This window comes from Saccopteryx bilineata, chromosome 2, assembly GCF_036850765.1.
Source record: "Saccopteryx bilineata isolate mSacBil1 chromosome 2, mSacBil1_pri_phased_curated, whole genome shotgun sequence".
Lineage (NCBI taxonomy): Eukaryota > Metazoa > Chordata > Mammalia > Chiroptera > Emballonuridae > Saccopteryx > Saccopteryx bilineata.
The window spans coordinates 42,325,053-42,347,135 of NC_089491.1; the positions used below are offsets into that span (position 1 = coordinate 42,325,053).

At 46.5% G+C, this 22,083-nt stretch overlaps 1 protein-coding gene across 1 annotated transcript in view; it reads left to right on the forward strand.

Moving 5' to 3' along the window:
- The window catches only part of GOLM1 (golgi membrane protein 1), a 51,553-nt gene extending 30,611 nt beyond the window's left edge, over positions 1-20,942 (forward strand). Inside the window, exons 5-10 of the mRNA XM_066256966.1 lie at positions 2,177-2,279; positions 9,191-9,320; positions 10,702-10,861; positions 11,509-11,781; positions 13,231-13,344; positions 20,179-20,942. Of these exons, the coding sequence (XP_066113063.1) occupies positions 2,177-2,279; positions 9,191-9,320; positions 10,702-10,861; positions 11,509-11,781; positions 13,231-13,344; positions 20,179-20,222 (824 nt within the window). The 3' untranslated portion in view covers positions 20,223-20,942. The remainder of the gene's footprint in view (positions 1-2,176; positions 2,280-9,190; positions 9,321-10,701; positions 10,862-11,508; positions 11,782-13,230; positions 13,345-20,178) is intronic.
- The last annotated feature ends 1,141 nt before the right edge of the window (positions 20,943-22,083 follow it).

Below are 22,083 nucleotides of genomic sequence, written 5' to 3' on the forward strand. Positions count from 1 at the left end.
AGTTGTTCATTGATTGCTTCTCATATGCGCCTTGACCCAGGGAGGCTACAGCAGAGAGAGTGACCCCTTGCTCAAGCTAGCAACCTTGGGCTCAAGCTGGTGACCTTGAGCTTCAAGCCAGCGACCTTTCAACTCAAGCCAGTGACCATGGGGTCCTGTCTGTGATCCTGCGCTCAAGCCACCTACCCTGCACTCAAGCCAGTGACCCTGCGCTCAAGCTAGATGAGCCAGTGTTCAAGCTGAGGACCTTGGGATCTCAAACCTGGGTCCTCAGCATCCCAGATCGATGCTCTATCCACTGCACTGTAAATTGAACAGTAATTTACACACAATAAAGTTTACCCTTTGTATGTGCCTTTCTATACATTTAGACCAATGCAGAGTCCCCTAGGCCAGTGGTCCCCAACCCCCGGGCCGCGGACCAGTACTGGTCCGTGGGCCATTTGGTACCGGTCCGCGGGCCATTTGGTACCGGTCCGCAGAGAAAGAATAAATAACTTACATTATTTCCGTTTTATGTATATTTAAGTCTGAACGATGTTTTATTTTTTTTAAATGACCAGATTCCCTCTGTTACATCCGTCTAAGACTCACTCCTGACGCTTTTCTCTGCTGTCCCACCCTAAAGGCCAGTCCGTGAAAATATTTTCTGACATTAAATCAGTCCGTAGCCCAAAAAAGTTTGGGGACCACTGCCCTAGGCCACCAGTCATAGTCACGACACAGCTCATGCCTGTCACTGCAGGAAGTTCCCCCAGCCTTTTATGGTCAATGCCCTGGCTCTGCCTCAAACTCAGGCCCCCACTGATCAGTTTCCTCCCCATGCCGCCCTGGTTTGAGTTTCCGAGGACATTACACAAAGGTTGCTGACGTGGAGGCATGTTGCTGTGTGCAGCAGCAGTTCATGGACCCTTCACTCCCATTTACTTCCCCTGGAGAGCCTTGAGGTTTAGAGTTGTAGGACAGCCTTGGGAGCTCAGGTCTGTACAGGGCTCCGTTCCGGGCCCTGCTTGCTGCCATCTGCCCAGCCTGGTGTCACCAGCTTGTCCTTCCACCCCCAGCTTGGCCCTTTGTCAGCTGCTGCTTTTTCCTACAGAGTTTTTTGCAAGATTTCTTTTTTTTTTAAAAGGTGTTTTTGTTTTTTGTTTTTTTACAGAGACAGAGAGAGGGATAGATAGGGACAGACAGACAGGAACGGAGAGAGATGAGAAGCATTAATCATCAGTTTTTCCTTGCAACACCTTATTGTTCATTGATTGCTTTCTCATATGTGCCTTGACCGCGGGCCTTCAGCAGACTGAGTAACCCCTTGCTCGAGCCAGTGACCTTGGGTCCAAGCTGGTGGGCTTTTGCTCAAACCAGATGAGCCCGCGCTCAAGCTGGCGACCTTGGGGTCTCGAACCTGGGTCCTCCGCATCCCAGTCCAACGTTCTATCCACTGCGCCACTGCCTGGTCAGGCTACAAGATTTGTTTTCAATGTTTCTGAAGCACCCCATCCTTTTGCTTTTGCAGTTCTTGCCAGATTTCTAAATACCTACTTAATTTCTATTTTTCCTACTATGCTGCTTTTATGAGCCAAGTCGTCCAGGCAGCAGGGATGGAGCTAATGAATTTTATCAAAGAAATCTACAGTTGCCCAGATAAGAGGGTCAGGTGCTTACATGAACTTGGGGCCTCAGAGAGCAGCTTGGCTGTCCATATATGGCAGGGGGAGGATCCTGGCAGGTGGGCTGGCAGCCAAGGATGGGGATGGGGCGCGGGGGGGGGGGTGCTCGGCAGGAGAGGCTGCTTCTCCGAACAGGTGTCAAAACCAGTGCGGCATGTGGTAGCATGTGCAACCTTGTGGGACAGCTCGGTTTATGATGTCTAAAATAGAAACAAGCGTTTTAAGGGTTGGAGGTCAAAAGGAGATTGGAGAGAGAAGAGAGGTTTGGGAAAGAAGCAAGGTCCAGGTTCCTGTGGGACCGTAGATTGTGCAGGGCTGCTTTGGTGGCTGGGTGTCCTGAGTGCTGGGAGGGGACTGTGTCCTCCTGCCTTCCCCTTCCTTTCCTCCTTCCCTCCTGGTTCTCTGTGTGCCCCTGCCCATTGTGTTCTGGGTGTGGTTTGGGGTGCGTCTGCTGCTGCCTGGTGGCCACCCTGGTGCCCTGTGTGACCTCCTGCCCCCCTCTTGGCTAGACCAGCTGAAGGCCCTGCAGAAGAGCTACAGCAAGCTGCAGCAGGATGTCCTCCAGTTTCAGAAGAACCAGACCCACCTGGAGAGGAAGTTCTCCTACGACCTGTAAGTGTGACTGCAGCGCGTGCAGGCCCTCGGGTGCTGCTGAGGTTCAGGCCCAGGGCAGCAGGCCGCGTGCAGCCTCATACCCACTCGGCCTCCCTGTCAGAGAGCATACAGGGCTCGGTGGGAACGGTCCAGTCCCTTCCAGGAGCCAGGCCCTTCAGAAGTCATGCATTTTATATTTTAAGTGTTAGTGCTTCAGAAAGTCGTGGGGAAGTGTTAGACAGTGGGCTCATAATACAAGATAAATAAGAGGACAGTTCTCTTTAGCAGGAAATGACTTACTATGTCTACTTTAAAACCTAATATAACTTCAAACTCTATAAAACACAGGTGAACTGGTTAAGTCAGTACATCTAAAGTCTTTAAAAATGGGTCCCGGAAGTGTTCCCATGCAACGTAAGTCCAACTCCTAGACTGAGAGGCCTGTTGGCATAGTGTCAATATGATATATTGCTTTTGTGTTCTTGAGATTTTTTTTTAAGTGTCTTTCCAAATTTCTGCAATGAGAATGGAGTACTTTTATTTTTCCAGCTTTATTGAGGCGTGATTGACAGATGTGTATATTGAAAGTGTAAAATGTACCGTTTTGATATACATTGTAAAACACTGCCCCTGTTAAGCTAACTAATCAGCCGTACTCTCACGACACATATTTACCGTTTTGTGTGTGTGTATAGTGAGAACACTTAAGCTACTCTCCTAGTGAATTCCAGGTATACATGACATTATTAACTGTAGTCAGCATGCTGTACATTAGACCTCTGGCTTATAGCTATGACATCTGTTTTAAGTTGGTAACTGCAGTTATATACAAAAACTACAGTTTTATTTATTGGAGGACTTTTATGATCAAAACAAAGCAATAAACTTTTTAAAAGTTAGCTACACCCATTCAGTAAGATAGTAAAAAGACAATTTAGAGGGTAGAGAAGGAAGTTGTAATGGGTGAATTTTTTTTCCTTTTTTCCCTCACGAAAACAATATAACTCAGGCACAAGCAGAGCTCTCCAGCCACCTGCGACCCCAACCCTCTTCTCATTGACTTTAGTTTGTGCCCAAGTTCACACAGCTTTTTTTGCATACTTATAGTCATCATTAAAATTTAAAATCATTTTTTACTTGCATTATGTATATCTAGAATTGCATATTGTTCCAAAGTGTTTCGTCGTTAAAAATGGCTGGAATATTCCATACTATGGAGGCATCAAATTTAATTCACCACGTCCCTGTTTGATGGATATTGAGGTAACTTCTAAGTTTTGGTTATTATAACTGGCTTAATATCAATGCCTATACCTTTTATAAATTATTATTTTAGATTATTTTCTTCTGAAAAAGACTTAGCTCAAGGTTTAGTGTGTCATTTAGTATGAATTGCCCAGTTGCCTTCTCTGAGGTTTTGGCCATCTGCACGGCTACCAGCAGTGTTGAGAGTAAGTGTCCTCACTCCTGTTGCCCTTGCAGGCGTTCTGATGCCTTCCAAAATATTGTCCACTCATCGTAATATCTTCCTGATCTCTGTGAAACTAAATACAACTCATACCAGGAACCCCCAAGTACATGAATATGGAAAGGACATGCGCAGTCAATGCAAAGGAAACAGTAAGGAAAATATGCCTACAAAGCCTTATTCAGCTAGGCCAGTGCACTCAATGGATGGCATTTTGCCCCAAAGAGACTTTGGCAGACATTTTTTCGGTTGTCACAACTTGGAAGAGGGTGCCATAGCATCGAGGGGGTAGAGAAGCACAGGGCTCCTCCCACAAGGCTTTATCTGCCCCCAAATACAAAGTGCTGAACTGAGAAGCCCTGAACTAGGCTGGTAATCAATGAAAACTTTCAGATAAAAATGAGGTGCCCTAGTCTTATTAACCTTCCTTAAAAAACACCTCCAGCCATGTATTTCCCTTCTATTGACTGAAATGCAGTAAGCCATGAATAGCTTCACTTGATGTGTGTGACCCAGAAGATTTTGGCTGTAAGTCAGCCAGGGTGCAGTGACAGGGCAGCTCTGTTCCCGGATAGGAGCATTCAGACGAGCAGTGAGCAGGATGATCTGCGTTGACTGCGTGTGCGGGATCCACTGTTTCTCTCAGAGGCTGATAGATTGAGCACTCTGGCTGTGCACGTCTGTTTCATTAGTTGTGTCCAAAGCCCTGAACCAGATACAAGATGTTTCCCAGGGATCATTGGCGTTCATAGAATGTTCAAAGCCTGAAAAAGTTGTTTGTAATATCCTTTGGATTATAGACCCTTTGTAGGGATCTAATAAAAGGTTTGAACACCTTGTTAGCAAATGTATATAGATGGACATACACACAAAGTTGTGCGTCAGGGTCCCACAAATTGAATGCACAACTTGGTGTGTATGTCCATTTATAAATTTGCCTATCTTCCATTAAAACACCCTCTCTGGTCTAAACATTTTATAAAAGGTAATGTTGAGGGTGAAGAAGCTGGCAGAAAGGCCAGGTGTCCTGACGAGCAAGTTAGTGTTCTTTTGTCAACTATCAGAGTCAGCACATGTCCCCACTTCTTCCCACTACCCTGTGGTAGACATCCGTCAGAGGTCACTGTTGTTGACCCAGACAGCCTTGCATTCTCTCCCCAGAGCACCTAGCGTTGGTGCGTGAGAGGAAGTGCCTGCCATCTCATCTCCGTGTTGTGAGAAAGTGGAGTTGGTGGAATGTCCTTAGTAATACTCTGACATCAGCATCCTGGATAATCAGGTTGTCTGCCTGGGTAGGTTCCTATACTGAGCACATTCCGTTCATAGTCTTCGACTGTCAGTTGCACCAGTTAGGATGATCTCCAGTGGCCAAGTCTTGTATGTCTCTGTATTTGAGCTGCAGCTAATGCCTGGATATTCACTGCATATGTGTAAGAAAAAGCCAGCTGGAGGCTCCGAGAGGTAACGCTGCCATGGTCTGTCTGACCTGTGTCTCAGAATTTGAGCCTCTTTCTGAGGTGGTTCCACTTCTTGCTGTTGAGCTGGAGTGTGGAGAGCCGCCCTTACTCTGCAAGGCTGAGAGATGGAGTCTCTTTGTACTTGTTTTTGGCAAGGCTGAGAGCAGGCGGAAACAGTACCTTTTCCCTTTTGTAGGTTTCAAGGTCCAGGCACAGCCCTGCACCTGCTCCTTTGCTAATCCTCAGCTTCTGTGAAATTGCTGGATAAGTACATCAGACCTGTCTGGTTCTTTCAGAACACAGATGTCTCTCTTTTTGTTCCCTGGTGGCTCAAACACTTTTGAAATTGTGTACAGCAAAGACTATTCAGTGCTTATCCAAATCCATTCATTTTCCCCCCAATAAAAATAAAACATTTCTAATCTTTCTTTGAAGTTAGATATGGTCAAGCGACTAAGTTCTTGCTGGTGGAAAAAGGAAATTATGGGGTGGGACTTCCAGGAAAGCTTTGAGGACAGTCCACGGGCACATCCCTGCCCTTGACCTTTTCTCTTCCTTCCTTCCTGCTGCCGGGGCCTCCCCAGTGGCCAGCCACTGTCAGCCATCCTGGCCCATGAGTGTTCATGTGGACAGAAACCAGTGCTAGCACATTGAGATGGAAAGAGAAGCCTGGATTTTAACAACCCAGAGCTCTCATAATGGCCCTGAACTTCATGTGTCCAGACTTCTTTTATAGGAGGAAAAAAATAAGCTACTATCTTTTGGCCTTTCTGTTTTACTCAGCCAAACCTGATGCTAACTTAGCCACTTTTTGTAAGTGCCTTTAGATACTGCCTTTCTTTCCTTTTTTTTTTTTTTTTAAGATATTGTTTCTTAATCACACTACATCATTTTCATGAAATGTTTGTCTAAAGCCCTAAAATTACTTCTTAGCAAAGGAGATGTAGAATTGAGTCTTAAAGAATGGGAAGTAGAGAAGGAGATTGGGACTTTTTCTAGAAGAGAGAGAGAACCGGGGGCGCTCGGGGTGATCTGTCTGGGCAAGATGGACAGTATCATGTTGTCAGGGGGTAAGTGAAGAACAGTAATCTATTGGGGGTGGGCATAACAATGATTAGTTGTATGAGCCTAGCTGGGAAATCTCCCCCCCAGAGTCTGATGACATGAATCTTAGATCTTTAGAGTCACACAGGTTGAAGCTGTGTTTTCTTCTTGTTGTGCTTTGTTATTTAATTCCCACCATTAGTTTTTATCTCTGTTCAGATTATGTAGTATCTACTGTTCTATCTTCTAGTTCACAGATTTTTTTCTCCACAGAGTTTTTAGATTTTCGTTATTGCATTTTCAAATTCTTATATTTCCATTAAATTCCTCTTTAAATCTTCTATTTCTTTTCCTAAGATTTTCTGTTTCTTTGCTGAGGCTATTTATTTTTTCATTTGCTTCAAGCATGTTTTAAACACTCCTTGAAATAGTTTTTTGTACTTGCCTTAAAACCTTTGTCAGATTATTTTAACTTTTCTCTCATGTCAGTGTTGGTATCTCCCATCCAAGTACTAACCAGGTCCGACCCTGCTTAGCTTCCGAGATCAGACGAGATCGGGCGCGTTCAGGGTGGTGTGGCCGTAGACAGTGTAGGTATCTGTGGATTGTCTCTTTTCAGTCAATTTGAGATCTTCCTGGTTCTTTGGTTGGAGCCTCTGGGCAATGGTGAAAGTCCTGACTCTTCTCTGTCTCTCTCTTCCCCTCCCGCAGCCAGGGCTCCATTGGAGCGGGGATGGCCCGGGCGCTGGGGATGGCTCTGTGGCCTCTCCTCTCCCGTTGGAGAGGGAGGGGACCTCATCACTGCCAGTGGAAGGAGGAATGGTGGCTTCCCATACACTCTCTCGTGACAGCACTGTGCTGTTCTTTAGGTCCAGGTCCCTAGCTGGTTTGCCTTCTCCTCTCCCTCTTTCAGAGTCCTTTTATCTTTGTTTAAAATATAATGTCCAGAGTTTCTAGTTGTGCTTAGTGGAGGATTAGAGAAAAATCCCTCTGGTCCATCTTCCTGGAAGCAGAAATTCAATTCAGTTTTCACACTGCTCAGAGTTAGCACAAACCCCATGGATTAAGGGACTTAGTCCCGTAAGTTTTCCGCTATTACAGATGCCAGCCACAAGTTCCGGGGGTCTCCAAGCCACCTGTACTTCTGCCTGGCTGCCTACAAATTCAGGGCTTCCCACAACCCCCTCAGGTTCGTTCTAGACTTACAATTACAGTTTTATTATAAAAGATGTACCCAGGAACAGCTAAAGGTAATGTTCTGTGTTGAAGGCCAGTCGGTGCAGGAGCTGGTCGGAGCTTCTGTTGGGGCTGGGGTGCCAACTTTCTGATACAAACGTACACTCACTCACTGGGAAGATTGCCGAGTGGCATGTTTCAGACTTTTCCTCTTAAGTTTCATTACATAGATATGATTGATTGATTAAGTCATGAGTCACATGATTGAACTTAATCTCTAGTCCCTCCCCTCTCCCTGGAGAATGGGGGTGGGGCTGAAAGGTCTAGCTCTCTAATCCAGGATTGGTTCCCTTGGCCCCCACCCCCATCCTAGAGCTTTTTTTTTTATTTTTATTTATTATTATTATTATTATTATTATTTCATTTTTCTGAAGCTGGAAACAGGGAGAGACAGTCAGACAGACTCCCGCACTCGCCCGACCGGGATCCACCCGGCACGCCCACCAGGGGCAAAGCTCTGCCCACCAGGGGGCGATGCTCTGCCCATCCTGGGCGTCGCCATGTTGCGACCAGAGCCACTCTAGCGCCTGAGGCAGAGGCCACAGAGCCATCCCCAGCGCCCGGGCCATCCCCGCTCCAATGGAGCCCTGGCTGCGGGAGGGGAAGAGAGAGACAGAGAGGAAAGCACGGCGGAGGGGTGGAGAAGCAAATGGGTGCCTCTCCTGTGTGCCCTGGCCGGGAATCGAACCCGGGTCCTCTGCACGCCAGGCCGACGCTCCACTGCTGAGCCACCCGGCCAGGGCCATCCTAGAGCTTTGTAGGCTCCTCTCAGCGAGTCAGCGTATTAGCATAAATTCAGGTATGGTCCATAGGGCTTCAGTATGAAAACCAGACATCACTCCTGTTACTCAGGAAATTCCAAGGATGTTAGGAGCTCTGTGCCAGTAGCTGCGGACAAAGACTAAAAAAAATTTTTTTCATTATATCACAGATTACACTTTTTTGTTTTTAGGTGAGAGTAGGGGAGATAGTAAGGCAGACTCCTGTGTCTGTCCCGATAATGGATCCACCCAGCAACCCCATATAAAGCCAGTACTCAAATACTGAGCTGTTTTTAGTGCCTGAGGCCGATGTGCTCTAACAGAGCCATCCACAGTGTCGGAGGCTAGCTTGAACCAATTGAGCTAGTGGCTGCGGGAGGAGAAGATGGAGAGAAGGGGGAGAGGGAGGGGAGAGAAGCAGATTGTCACTTTTCCTATGTGCCTTGACTGGGAGTTGAACCCGGGATGTCCATTTGCTGAGCCGATGTTCTATCCACTGAGCCACCAGTCAGGGCCACAAAGTACATTTTTTAAAGTTATTTTTTTTCCCTGGCTGAATAGCTAGTTGGTTAGAGTATCATCTGGAAGTACAGAGGTTGCCAGTTCAGTCCCGTCAGGGCACATACAGGAACAGATGGATGTTCTTGTCATGTACTCTTGCTCCCCCCCCCCCCTAAAATCAATAAATAAAATTTTTTTTTTAAAGTTACTTTTTTCTAGCCAATAAAGTTTACCTGGTTTAGAACAAGGTGACATATTCTTAGTAAGTTTCAATCAACTATACTTTTCTTGTCTTGTAATAGTCGAAAGCACTCGCCCTGCCTTACGTGTCGTCTTTAGATAAAGTGCCCGGAACAGGAAAAGGACTCGCCGTTTCTCTCCTGGGGTGGGTTTCACAGTCCCAGCAGGGACACACTGGTGCCTAGGCACTCCTGTGGAACTGTCCTTCCCCTGTCGCCCCAGGAGCCAGTGCATCAGCCAGATGAGAGAGGTGAAGGAGCAGTGCGAGGAGCGGATAGAAGAGGTGACCCGGAGGGGGAGCGAGGCTGCGGCTCCCAGAGACCCGAGTGAGAAAAAGGAACGCGGCCAGCAGGTAACGCTGGGTTTCTCTGCCGAGGAGTCCCCGAAGCTGCTCGCACCCCCTCTTCAGGCGTCGTGTTCCCGTCTTTGCTGCCTGGCTTGCCCTGTTTTCTGCTCTCCCTGGCCGGTTTGCTTTCCTGAGACACAGCAGGCTGGTCCTGGGATGCTGGGACCCTGACTGGGTTTGCCAGGTCCAGGCCCAGTCCCCACGCCCCAGGCTTTGCCAGGACGACTTTTTTAAAGCTCACAGCCACCTTGGGGAGAGGTGCTCTTGTTTTCCTGTTTTGAGGTTACGGGGGCCTGTGAGGATGGTTGAATCCTGTGGCCACAGTCACAGTGCCTGGCTGGTGGTGGAGCTGGTCAGGGCCCAGGCCCAGTCAGGCCACCTCCTGGCTAAAGCACAGCCCGTGAAACTGTTTTTGGGGACATCTTCATTTTTGTTTTTAAATATAGCCCCTTTATTGAGATACAATTTATATACCCATGTAGTATTTTGCATTTTATTGTTTTTAGTATGTTCACAAAGTTGTGGAACAATCAATCACAGTCAATTTTAGAACATTTTCATGATCCCCAAAGAAATCCCCCATCTACCCCACACCCGATTCCCAGACAGCCACCAGTTCATTTTCTCTCTCTCGAGTTGCCTGATCTAGGTGTTTCATGTCAGTGAGATCAAACACTGTGTGACCGTTTGTGTCTGGCTTCTTTCACTTAGCATAATGCATTCAAGGCTCATCCATGTTGTAGCTTTACTTATCTATTTGTGGCTGAATAATATCCCGTTGTATGACTGTACCACTTTTCTTTATTCACTTGTCAGTTGATAGTTATTCGGGTTATTCCCAGTTTTGGGCTGTTATGAACAATGCTGCTATGTTATTTAGGAATATGTGTTACCCAAGTTCCACGTATTTGTGAAATTCTCAAATTTCATTCTGCTGTGATTCATATTTAATTCCACTGTAATTTGAAAACACATTTTGTATGATTTTAGTCACTTTAAATTTGTTGAGCTTTTGTTCTGTGGCCTGACATCTGTCTATTCTGGATAATATTCAGAGCACACTTGAGAAGATGTGTATTTTGCTATTGGGTTGAGGGTTTTATCGATGTCTGTCCTGTCCTGTTTCTAATGTTGCCCAAATCTTCTTTTTCCTTGTTGATTTTCTGCCTACTTGTTAATCTATTATTGAAGGTGCTTCCTGAGAGCTCTTGACTCCACCTCAGATCTTCTGATTTATGACAGGTGATAGGGCACAGTTGGGGCCGTCTCAGGGTCCCAGTGTTTTCATTTGTCAGAAGAACATGGCGGGTCTGTTGCGTAGCTCAGGTTGTTACAAGGTTTCTAGTCATGGGGGCCCTGCCCTGGCTGTCCTGTGCTCCTTTTTCAGCTCCAGGCTCCCAGTGAACCTCAGCCAAGGTTGCAGGAGGCAGTTCTGTCCCAGGCAGAGGGGCCCCAAGCCAAAGGAAATATGCCCAGCCGCCGCGAGCCCCAGACGCCAGCCCCCAGTTCTGAGGTGGCCTCGGATTTGAGGAGAGAGGGTGAGAAAGGTAAGTGAAGCTTGGTGATGACGTGTTTAAACGCTCTTCAGAGCCCCCTTCAAATGAAAAACGTAGTGGAGGTTTAAGCCCTCCATCCACTCTGAGCAAATACTCTGAGAGCGGAGTGTGCCAACGAGCTCAGTGGTGGGGCTGCGAAGGTGCAGGTGTCTCTGGGCACGTGGGGGGCTGCAGGCTTCTCTGTCCCGCTGTCTCCTCCTGTGCAGAGTGCCTTGCTCTGGGGCAGCTGTGAAAAGAAAGGCCCAGGCTGCGCTTCTCCTCGGGGGTTGTGGGGCCGCGGGGCCAAGGACGGGAGCTGAGTGCTCGGCACCGGCAGTGGCTCCCACCTACTGGCCTCGGACATGCGACGTTCAGGCCCCCTCAGCAGTACACCTTCCTCCACTGTAGGTGATCGCTGTCATCAAGATGATTTACTCCAGAAAGTTTTTTTCGAAACCACTTTTCTGTTCCTCATGGTTCTGAAGATGAGCCCCAGGCATAGGGCGTATGGGGGTCTTCTGCCGAGGCCACTGGAGGGACTGCCGGCTGCCCCGCCCGTCCACAGGCCCGGGGTGCTCTGGGGCTGAGTGGTCTGACGGTTTCAGTTTGAGTGAAATTAAGTACCCGTGAGGTTACAGCTAACAATGTTCTATGAACAGAGGAAACCAATGACATTCGGGTCGTCAGCGAGGAGGAGCTTCGGAGGGACAGTCCGAAGCTGCCGCCGCGGCCAGAGCCAGAGCGGGCCATGGAGGAAGACGTCCGTGCGGGCGAAGGAGGAGCGAGGGACACTGGAGACGCCGGCCCGACCCCCCGGGCGCCCACGGCGCTGCTGCTGAGCCAGGAGAACGCGGAGGAGGCGGAGGAGCCTGAGCGGGACCAGCTGGTGGTCCGGGACGGGCAGGAGGAGGAGCAGGGTGCCAGCGAGGAAGGTGGGCGGGCTCTGTGCTCGGTGCTCCCTGCGTTTCCAGCCTCCTTGCTGACACTGGGAGGGTCCCCACGCAGTTTGCTAAGTAGCAGTTCACCGTCTGGTGGTTCCTTTTGTGTATTCAGTATCTGATATCAAGTAGGAGGCAGGAGGGAAGAGCGGTGTACTTCCTGGCACTGCAGTTTTCAGAAATAACATTCCCAGGGAACAAGGGGGCTTTTCAAGTGGAAGAGTTGGTGGGGGCCGAGCGTGGGTGGAAGCAGGCCCCTGGCAAGCCGGCCGCAGGCCCTATTTTGTCTCTGGGCTCCGCTCCCGCATGCAATCACCGGTCAGCACCTGGTGAGGCAGGAAGGGAGGGTTAATTTGTGGAAAAGGGAGTGTGAATCCCACCTTTCTGGTTTGGTTGACTTTTCTCTCGAAGTGTGGGAAACTAAGATCATCAGGATATTCTGGGATGTATTTTTCTTTTTAAAGATGTGAGAAATTCCAATCCCATCTGAGCCAGGAGCACGTACTAGAAGACACCTGTGCTCCTCAACGACCCAGTAACAGGAGTTGGGGAGTGCGTGTATTTGCAGAAGTTATCCTGACTCCATTTAAATCGTTTTCACTCAAGTGTCTCTTTCTGAAGAACATGTTTTCACAAGTTCTCAGTTCAGGAATTGGAAAAAAAGAAAAGAAACTCAGGTAGCTGATGTGGCATTGAGCTTTCAGACCACCCAGCAGCTGGTCCCCAAGTGTCAGAGCCACCACTAGGGGGCCCACAGCGCTGCTGGGTGTGGGAACGCACCTTGCTCCGGGCGCAGTTGCCGTGATTCACTGGGCAGAATAAGGCCATGAGGCACTCAGGCCTGTGCGTGTTTCCACTTCAGGCAGTGAGGGCAGAGAAACAGAACCAGAGCTGACTTTTCCAGGCAAGTTTAAAAAAACGCCTTTGTCTCCATACCTAGGTACGTATATAGCCTTTACTTCAGCCCTATGGCTGTATCGATCGGATGCATTTTGTCCTGCTCTCCTCTGGTTGCTGTTCTCTCCCAGGCTGAATGATCTGGTTCTGGGAGTATGATGGAGAATTTCATCGTTTGGCTCACAACAGACACTTTTTTTGGAACAATGAATCTTTTCTAAGGCGATGCTGTCATTAACTAGACACCTGTTGTTTCTGAAAACAGTGGTATCCTTCCTGTAACCTCAAGTTGGTTTTCTCTTTAAGAAACTGGGATTTGGGTTCAGCTAGCTAGGCAGTCACCCCATTTGATGTAGACTCAGAATCAAAGTGGACATAATGCAATAGAGAACCCGCCACAGACCTGTGCTGGCAGCAGCACGGGTCCCTGTCACTTCCTGAGATGCAGCAAGAAGATCTGACTGGGATAACTACCCCAGTATCGGGGCTCTGGTGTTTCTAGGGCATCAAGTGAGAAATGATGTAGTTTATGTGCTAATTTTACAGGGAGAAACCAGCAAAAAATGGGAGGAGATGATGACTACAACGTGGATGAAAATGAGGCCGAGTCTGAAACAGACAAGCAGGCAGCCCTTGCAGGCAACGACAAAGACGTGAATGGTAAGCAGTGGTGGGTGGTGGGCTCGCCTCATCCAGGTGTGGTCGTGAGGGTCTGCTCTGCGGTCCTTCGCTTTTGGAGTGACTGTACAATGATCCTGAGAGTAGTTTTGTGAGTGGTCCATCATTTTGAAGACTTTCTTTTCTTCAGAAGCATTTGCATGTAGGGACAGTGGTGGGAGGTGCAGGGTTAAGGAGCCCAGGTAAATTAGTCTGCATGTGCGTGGGGCTCAAGCCCTCAGGAGTCAGCTGGAGGATTTGTCTTCAGTGATCTTTAGGGATTTCCCAACAGAATGGCCAGGTCACCATGTGATCACTCTACCACACCAATAAAAAAGCCCTAATATATACACAGAGCTTGCAGGCAGCTTTTTATAATAGCACTTTGTACTGTTTATGATTTTGAATTTTGTATTAGATTCTGGATTTGTCTGTTTCGTTGCAACTGGATTCAGGGTGGACATCTGGTAGCTCCAGTGCATTCCCCTTTCTTCACACCAGGAGGCATGTAAGGGCAGGTAGATGGCTCGGGTAAGGCCGTGCCTACCAGGTCTCTCCCTTGCAGAAATCCATTTTCCCATATAATTAATATCTCATCTTGAATGGGATGCATTTTTTCCATTTTTATTAAGATATAATTGACATACACCACTGTATACATTGCGGTTGTATAGCATAATGGTTTGACTTATGTATCTCATAAAATGATTAACACAGTAAGTTAACATTTATCATATTAGGCACACAAAAGTAGATTATTTTTCCTTGTGATGAGAATGCTTAGGACCCACCCTCTTAATAACTTTCATATATGTCATAAGGCACTGTTAACCACGCCATCAGTCCTCATCTCGTCCCTGTAGTGAGGTGCTTTGAAATGGTGTGGCTTTTTACCATCCATTGTAAACCCTTGTCTAATGGTGACTTTTCTGATCGGGTCACCCTTCACGTGTGTACACTCACACACTCAGACACATACTGGTTGGTTTTAGTATCACTGTGGTTTTCCTTTCAAATTTTATTTTTTCTATCAGATTCTTGGTGTTTTAATCCTCAGTTTTTAAGAGCTATTGATGTGCTAGAGAGATTGCTCCTTAACTTTGATGTTAAGTTGCAAATACTTTCTCCCAGTGCGTCTTGATTTTGCCAATGGCAATGTTGCCATGCAGAAGTTTTACACATTTTTATATCTTTTATTGCATCTGAATAGTGAGTCCATTAGAAAGGTGTCCCATCTAGAGTTGGAATTCAGCCATGTTTTCATTCAGTATACTTAGAAAATTTTCTTGTTATGAAATAAAACACAGATTCAGAAAAAACACACAAAACATTATTAGAAGGTGAACACCTTGTCAACTCGCCCCACACCCAGTCAAGAAATAGAAGTTGGCCAGCCCTCCAGAGACCCCGTCCCTGTCCTTGTCCCAGTCCCTTGCCTCCCCACAGTAGTAACCCCTCTCCTGACCATTCTAGTAGGCGTTTTCTCACATTTCTTTATGGGGTTACCACCCCAGTAGGCATCCCTGGACTGCACAGTTTAGTCCTGCCTATTTTCCTAAATTCAGTTTATCCTTTAACCGATGATTCCCCCTCCATTCCCTTTTTTTTTCTTTGGAGTCAAAGAGCCAAAGCCAGTTGACTTGAAGTTTCCCGCAACCTGGATAGTGCTGATTATATATTCCTGGTGCCCTTTACTGGTGGACAGTGGTGTGTTCTTTCATCAGGAGGCCTTCTTTCTTTTTGTAATGTCAGCAGCACTGATGCTCGATGTCTTTATTAATTCACTGGGGTTATTCTGAGTCAGCCTTTTCTGTTTCATTTGTTAATTGGAGTATTTCTATAAACAGACAAGTCAGTGGATTTTTTCACTATGAGCAGCACAAATGCTTGTTTATTTACCAGTTTTTGTTATCTGATCATGATTTTAAAAATATAAACATTTAAACATATGTAATGGGTTTTTACCCAACTGCATTTATTACCCTTTTTGAAGTTGGCCCATCTTTGGCTGTACAGCTTTCCCACTTCTGTCTGACCCTTCGGTTCCTTTGCATCTTGTTCCCACCCCACGCCTGGCTCCAGTCCCCGCCCTGCCCGGTGCTGCTCTACCCCACACCTGGCTCCAGGCCCACCCTGCCCGGTGCTGCTCCACCCCACGCCTGGCTCTCCAGGCCCGCCCTGCTCCACTCCACGCCTGGCCCCAGGCCCACCCTGCCTGGTGCTGCTCTACCCCACACCTGGCTCCAGGCCCACCCTGCCCGGTGCTGCTCCACCCCACTCCAGGCCCGCCCTGCTCCACTCCACGCCTGGCTCCAGGCCCACCCTGCCCGGTGCTGCTCCACCCCACACCTGGCTCCAGGCCCCGCCCTGCCCGGTGCTGCTCCACCCCACGCCTGGCTCCAGGCCCCGCCCTGCCCGGTGCTGCTCCACCCCACACCTGGCTCCAGGCCCCGCCCTGCCCGGTGCTGCTCCACCCCACGCCTGGCTCTCCAGGCCCGCCCTGCTCCACTCCACGCCTGGCTCCAGGCCCACCCTGCCCGGTGCTGCTCCACCCCACACCTGGCTCCAGGCCCCGCCCTGCCCGGTGCTGCTCCACCCCACGCCTGGCTCCAGGCCCCGCCCTGCCCGGTGCTGCTCCACCCCACGCCTGGCTCCAGGCCCCGCCCTGCCCGGTGCTGCTCCACCCCACGCCTGTCTCTCCAGGTTCTCTCTTGTCCTGCCTGTGGGACTCCACCTGGGAAGGAGCTCCATAAAGGAGCGCTGGCAGCTGGGTTTCAGGAGTCCATGGGGCTCACTCCTACCAGCCCCTTGGTCTCGCCATGGCCACTGTGTGGTAATGTGCTGTGTGAGTAGCAGACCTCCCCCCGCTTCCAGCTGTGGTTTGCCCATGGGCCCAAGTACTTTCTGGTACAAATCTGTTGGCTGTTTGGGGTTCTCCTGTCCTCAGGTCCATCAGATGCTCCATTGCTTCCCTCTGTTTTATTTCCAGATGCTGTCACGTAAGTAGCCGTCTGTGGTTTGTGTTTAAAAGCTTGTAGGGGAGCTGCAGGACTCCTTGTCATCTAGTCTTGTTGTAAAAGTCCATGGTTTTTTAGTTCTTCAATTCAGTTCCTTTTTCCAGGGACTCTGATTCAGAAACTATGCCACTGTTGTCATCTTTTCAAAATCCTGCTTTCAGATTTTACATTTATATCTTTTGAGTCAACTGCATTTAGGTGTATGGCATGAGGTATGAGTCCAGTTATTTCAGGGGCTGTCCAAGTAACTCAAAACCACTTCAAGTGGCCATCTCAAGTGATTTGAGGAGTTTGCTTTATCAATTACTAAATTTCCGTATGTGGTCGGGTCTTATTTAGGGGCTGTTTGTGTTCTATTGGTTTTTCTGTTGATTCATACTGTACCACACTATCCTGAGTGTAACAGCTGTTTTTTATATCTGGTAAGTCTGGTCCCCTTGGAAGAAAATCTCAACCAACATCTTTTTGAATGTTTCTTCACATTTTGATTCCTTCTTGAACTCAGTAGTGTGCTAGATCTTCTCTTTCTATTCATGTTCTTACCCTTTCTCATATTTTTCATTTTTCTTTGGTCTGCGTGCAAAATAATTTCCTCAGAAATATCTTTCAGTTTACAAATTTTTCCTTCAGCTATGCCTTGCATTTAATTCATTACTTTGTTTTCAACTTTTTTTTATTTTTCATTTCTAGACTTTGTATTTGCTATTCTTTGAGCCCTTATTCCTTACTCATTTTCAAACATTTTATTTCTTTAAATATCACAGAGTTGTTTTATATTCCATGTCTTCCAATTATTTCCTTTTGTATTGTGCTTTTCAACTGTGAGTGGCTAGTTTCCTGGGAACTTTTTCTGTGGGAAGTCTCTGTGGACTCAGTTCCAGGTGAATTCTCCCAGGGAAGGCAGTTTGCTTCTGCCAGGCTTTAGATGGGCACCAGCGTCCACAACCTTTCTCTTCAGGCTTTTTTGGGATGACATAGGAAATGAGGTGAAATTATATACTTGCACAGCCCTCTCCTGTGGTAAAGACCCCCCCCATCCACACATGAGGCTCTCTTGCTATCCATTCCATTGCACTTCATTTCCCATTACCTTTATTTTTATTTATTTTTTTTTATAAATAAATTTTTATTTTAATGGGGTGACATCAATAAATCAGGGTACATATATTCAAAGAAAACATTTCCAGGTTATCTTTTTCATTTAGTTCTGTTGCATACCCATCACCCAAAGAGAGATCGTCCTCCGTCACCCTCTATCCAGTTTTCTTTGTACCCCTCCCCTCCCCCTCCCTCCCCTCCCCCTCCTCCCCTCCCTCCACCCCCCGTAACCACCCCACTCCTGTCCATGTCTCTTAGTCTCACTTTTATGTCCCACCAATGTATGGAATCCTGCAGTTCTTGTTTTTTTCTGATTCACTTATTTCACTCCGCATAATGTTATCAAGATTCCACCATTCTGCTGTAAGTGATCCGATGTCATCATCTCTTCTAGCTGAATAATATACCATGGTGTATATGTGTCCCATCTTCTTTATCCAGTCTTCTATTTTTTTTTTACAGTGATTAAAAGCCTTTAAGCAAACCCTTGGCCAATACAGCAAGAAACCATAAAAGAGCAGTGTTCTTAACATGTTCACCAAGTCCAAGTTGGCCCCATCACCATGCCAAATCCCTGAAAAATGCAACCCAACCACAGTTCAGTCTGTTAGGAGCTGTCACAGGGAGCAGGAGTCCAGGAAAAGTCCACATCCAGGAAAAGTCCGCATGGCACTGGAATTGTTGTCACCATTCTATACTTTGCAGCTCATGTCCAAGTCCCAATGACCGCTGCTTCTAGCTGGGAATGGTTCAGGTAGACTGGAAAAGCCATTTGCAGCATGTGTGGATATGGAGCTTCTGTTCTCCTCTGCCTGGAGAGATGAGACCAGGTTGCTTTTCCCTGGAGCTCTGCAACTGTGGCATGGTAAAGAGAACCTTGGGGTACACTAAGCACACTGCTGTATGTGTCTATCTCCATTTCCCATTACCTTTAAACCAGAGGTATGGGCCTTTGGGGTGTCAGTTGTATACAGGGGTCCCCTGCATGGCTCCCCACCTGTGTGGAGCCCTCGTCTTTAGTTTTTGTCCCCCTGTACCTTCTGCAGCTGACGGGAGGAGCCCCACGTCTCAGGCTGCAGATGTCCTAGGGCAGAAGCTGGCTGACCCTCATCACCCGCATGCCTTGTTGCTTCCACTTCACGTCTGCCCTCGCAGATTCCGCCCTTTCTTCCATGATGGGCAATGCATTTTTCTTAATGTTTTTTTTAATTTAAAAATTTTAACTTTTCATTTAAAAATAATTTACACTAAAAGAAAATCATGTTTCATCCACCAGGTTCCCCAAATGTGAACATCTTGTGTGACCAAAGTACAGAGATAAAATGAAGAAATCTGTATTGATATGATGGTATTGTCTAATCTGTAGACATTATTCAAATTTAGTGAATTGTCCAATGAATCTTTTGGATCTAGGATCTAACCTGGGATCATACACTGCATTTATTGTCAACCTTTTAGTGTCCTTTATTTAACCTGAAGCCATCTGTCTTTATCATTGATGACACTGATGTATTTTAAGTGTTTTGGCTAGACTCCTTACTTGGTAGCAAGTTCCTCAATTTGGGTCTGATTCAACAGTGTGTTCTTAAAACACACCTTTTCTGTTTTATCCAGAGGTCAGCTTTTACATATGGCAGAGTTGTTTGCAATTTCTAGAAATGAAAGTCCTAACTTGATTTTCAAATTATTTTCCTAGAGTATTTAGGTACCATTTTAAAAATGCAGATTAACACCTTATTGTCAGAATTGTAAGCAAATACAAAGTTTTTCTATCTTTCTGTTCTCCGCTCACTTGTGTAGGACCTCAGTTCTTGAAGAGCATGTTTTCTGATGTGGTTATTGTCTTATTACGTCTCTACCACTTTTAAATGAGCCTCGTATCCTCCTGAATGTTTAGCTTCACAGTGAATGCTTGTGACCTTTCATCCCCTACACCCAGGCATCCTAAGGAGTTAACCTCGTGCAAGGCTTTTAAAAAAGTGAGGGAGGTAGGCAAGGTAGGATGAATGCTTCATCAGTGCTTTTAAAAAGAGTTTGATGTCATCATCATCATTTTAAGATTGTATCACTGAAGTAGTTTCAAGCTTTGCTTGCTCTAAGGACAAAAGAAAAGGCATTAGCCCCAACTTTAGTAGAGAGCCGTAAAAGATAGTAATTTAAGGCAGTTATTTAAGTAATTTAATAACATCATTAACAATTTAATGTACAAGTTGTAAATCAGATCTTGATTTTAGGTCTTATTTGTGACATCCTTTTATGTCTGTGTGTCCAAGGATAGAGTAAGGGCGGTGGAAACCACAGCAATCTCAGCGCTGTGAAGGAAGAACTTTGGAGTAACAAAAAATGCCCAAAACTGCGAAGGACCCTTAGGAGGCCTGCGCTTCCTGCCGCAGGGCCAGAGGGACTCACTAGCATGTGAGGATTGTGATAGCATCAAACATTTTCTGAGTACATTTCATATTTTATGGGACATGGGGCATTTTTTCACTGTTTCAACAATAAATATTTCCAGATGTTTTAGCTTTGTTCCATAGTACTGGTTGCTATCTTGTCCAAGATAGCCCTGGTTGCTATCTTGTCCTTGGTAGGGTTGCAGTTCCCCATTATAATGTTGCTATGGGAGACAATTTTCTTTATGACACTTTCTACTTATGTCACATGGCATTGGCTGGGCTGGTTTCTGAAAATGTTTAATACTAGAATATTGTTTTTTCTTTTTTAGTTCTTAATGCTGAAAATCAGAAAAGAGATGATAAATTTACTTGATCAGCATGGAAAGAGGAACCACACACCCTGAATCAAACTGGAATCACATACTTCACATCAGGATTGAACAGTGAAAAATACAAAATATTCATGCGGGGTTGAATACTGTGAATGCACTAAGTAAAATATACATCTAAAGATGATTATTGTGGAATCTTAGTAGTACTTCATGTAGAAAACGAGATTGTCTTTCAGACAGTTTTTGGGAGTTTGCTTTAGAAACATCTATATTAAAGATGTTAAAATCTGTTGGCTAATAGGTATTTCATGAGATCAACGATATTACAACACAAGTTCTCCAAGTCCAGAGCAGTGGCACTTCTTCTGAATCTAACTTTGAGATATAATGCTGCAGAGCGAGCCCATCTGCTGATGCGACGGAGACCTGCCTCACTCCGAGAACTGCTTTCCCAGTGGCGAGGGCGGTGCAGCCCCTCATTTCTGTTCTCCCTGGTCGGCACTGGACTGTTGCAGTGGGCTTTCTTCTGGTTCTGACACTCAGTGGCCCAGAGCACTGTTAACACAAATACCACCAACAGCAGTTTTAAACAAGTTTAAATACCAAGGTGTTTTGTGGGAGAATTTTGAAAAAGACTACTTGTATAATAGCCCTTGTTATTAATGTTAAGTGGCCTGTAATTTGAAAATTTGTGATCTATACTTCTTCGCTAATGTGTGGGCAAAGTAAAATTTTCTGTAGTAAGTCCCTTACCAAGAAAAGCTACGAGTGGATGAGACTTTTTGATACAACAGGGGCCAGAGCAGAGGTGATGCGGGTGCCTGTCACAGAGCGGTGAGGGCAGCCCAGCACTGGGGGGCGGCTTGTGGACATGCTGCCTGCTTCACTGGAGGCATAGAGAGAAAGCTGGTGTTGAAGGTACACACTGATACAGACAGGGCAGGTTTAGAAAGGCAAGAGAAACAGCAGTCGTGTTGTCATAGTTCACACAGTTAGCTGGTGGTGATTATCAAAATTGATCTAAAATTCAAGTTAATATTCATTTGAAAATGACTGATCATACTTTACACTGGTAACAGTGATGGTAGGTTTGGCTTGAGTTGGTCCTCAATACGTCAGGTAAATAGGCTTTTGCCACTTGTGAACGGCCAGCAGAGTCGCACCATGACTTTCAGCAGGGCTCTCTGAAGGGGGAGTGGGTGATGACAATTACTAAAATATATTTGGAGTTTGGGTTTGAGATGCAGTCCTCTCAGGTCATTTGGTAGAACTCCCTCATTTTCAGAGAGGAAACGGGCCCAGAAGTGATGGAGCTTAGCCGGCCTCACCCCAGGGTGGACTTACTGTAACCCTGGCCATCACTGAAGGCAGGACCTGCATTCAGGTGAAGATGTCCAACTTGATGTTCATCATGTATTGTATCCTTTTACCTCATCTGTAAGATTAAATGCTTCCACCCAGAAAAGGCAACTGAAGAGTATAAAAGCAGCTTTATAAGATTTTATGTAAGTCCTTGTCCAACCCCCCACTTAGGCTTCGGGTTGCTGTTCTCTCTTCTTAAATAATAAGGCCTCTCTGTATTCATCGCATGTTTAAAGATGAGTGTGCAGAGTTTCTGAGAGATGAAATACTCTTAGTAAACTGCTTTCAGTTTTCCCATCTTCCCCTTCTTGATCCCTAAAGAACCACTTTTAAACTGTGGAGATGGGATGTCCATATAAATAAAAAATAACCCATGAGGATTTCATCTTTATTTAGAGGCGAGGCATCCAAGGCCTGTTCAGGAGGGTGTGCTGTGAGCAGTGTCCCAAGCAGTCACGCTGTGTCACCACCGCTTCCTTTGGGATCACAGGCACCTATTCCAGAGCAACAACTTATAGGGATCGTGGCTGTTTAAAAGAA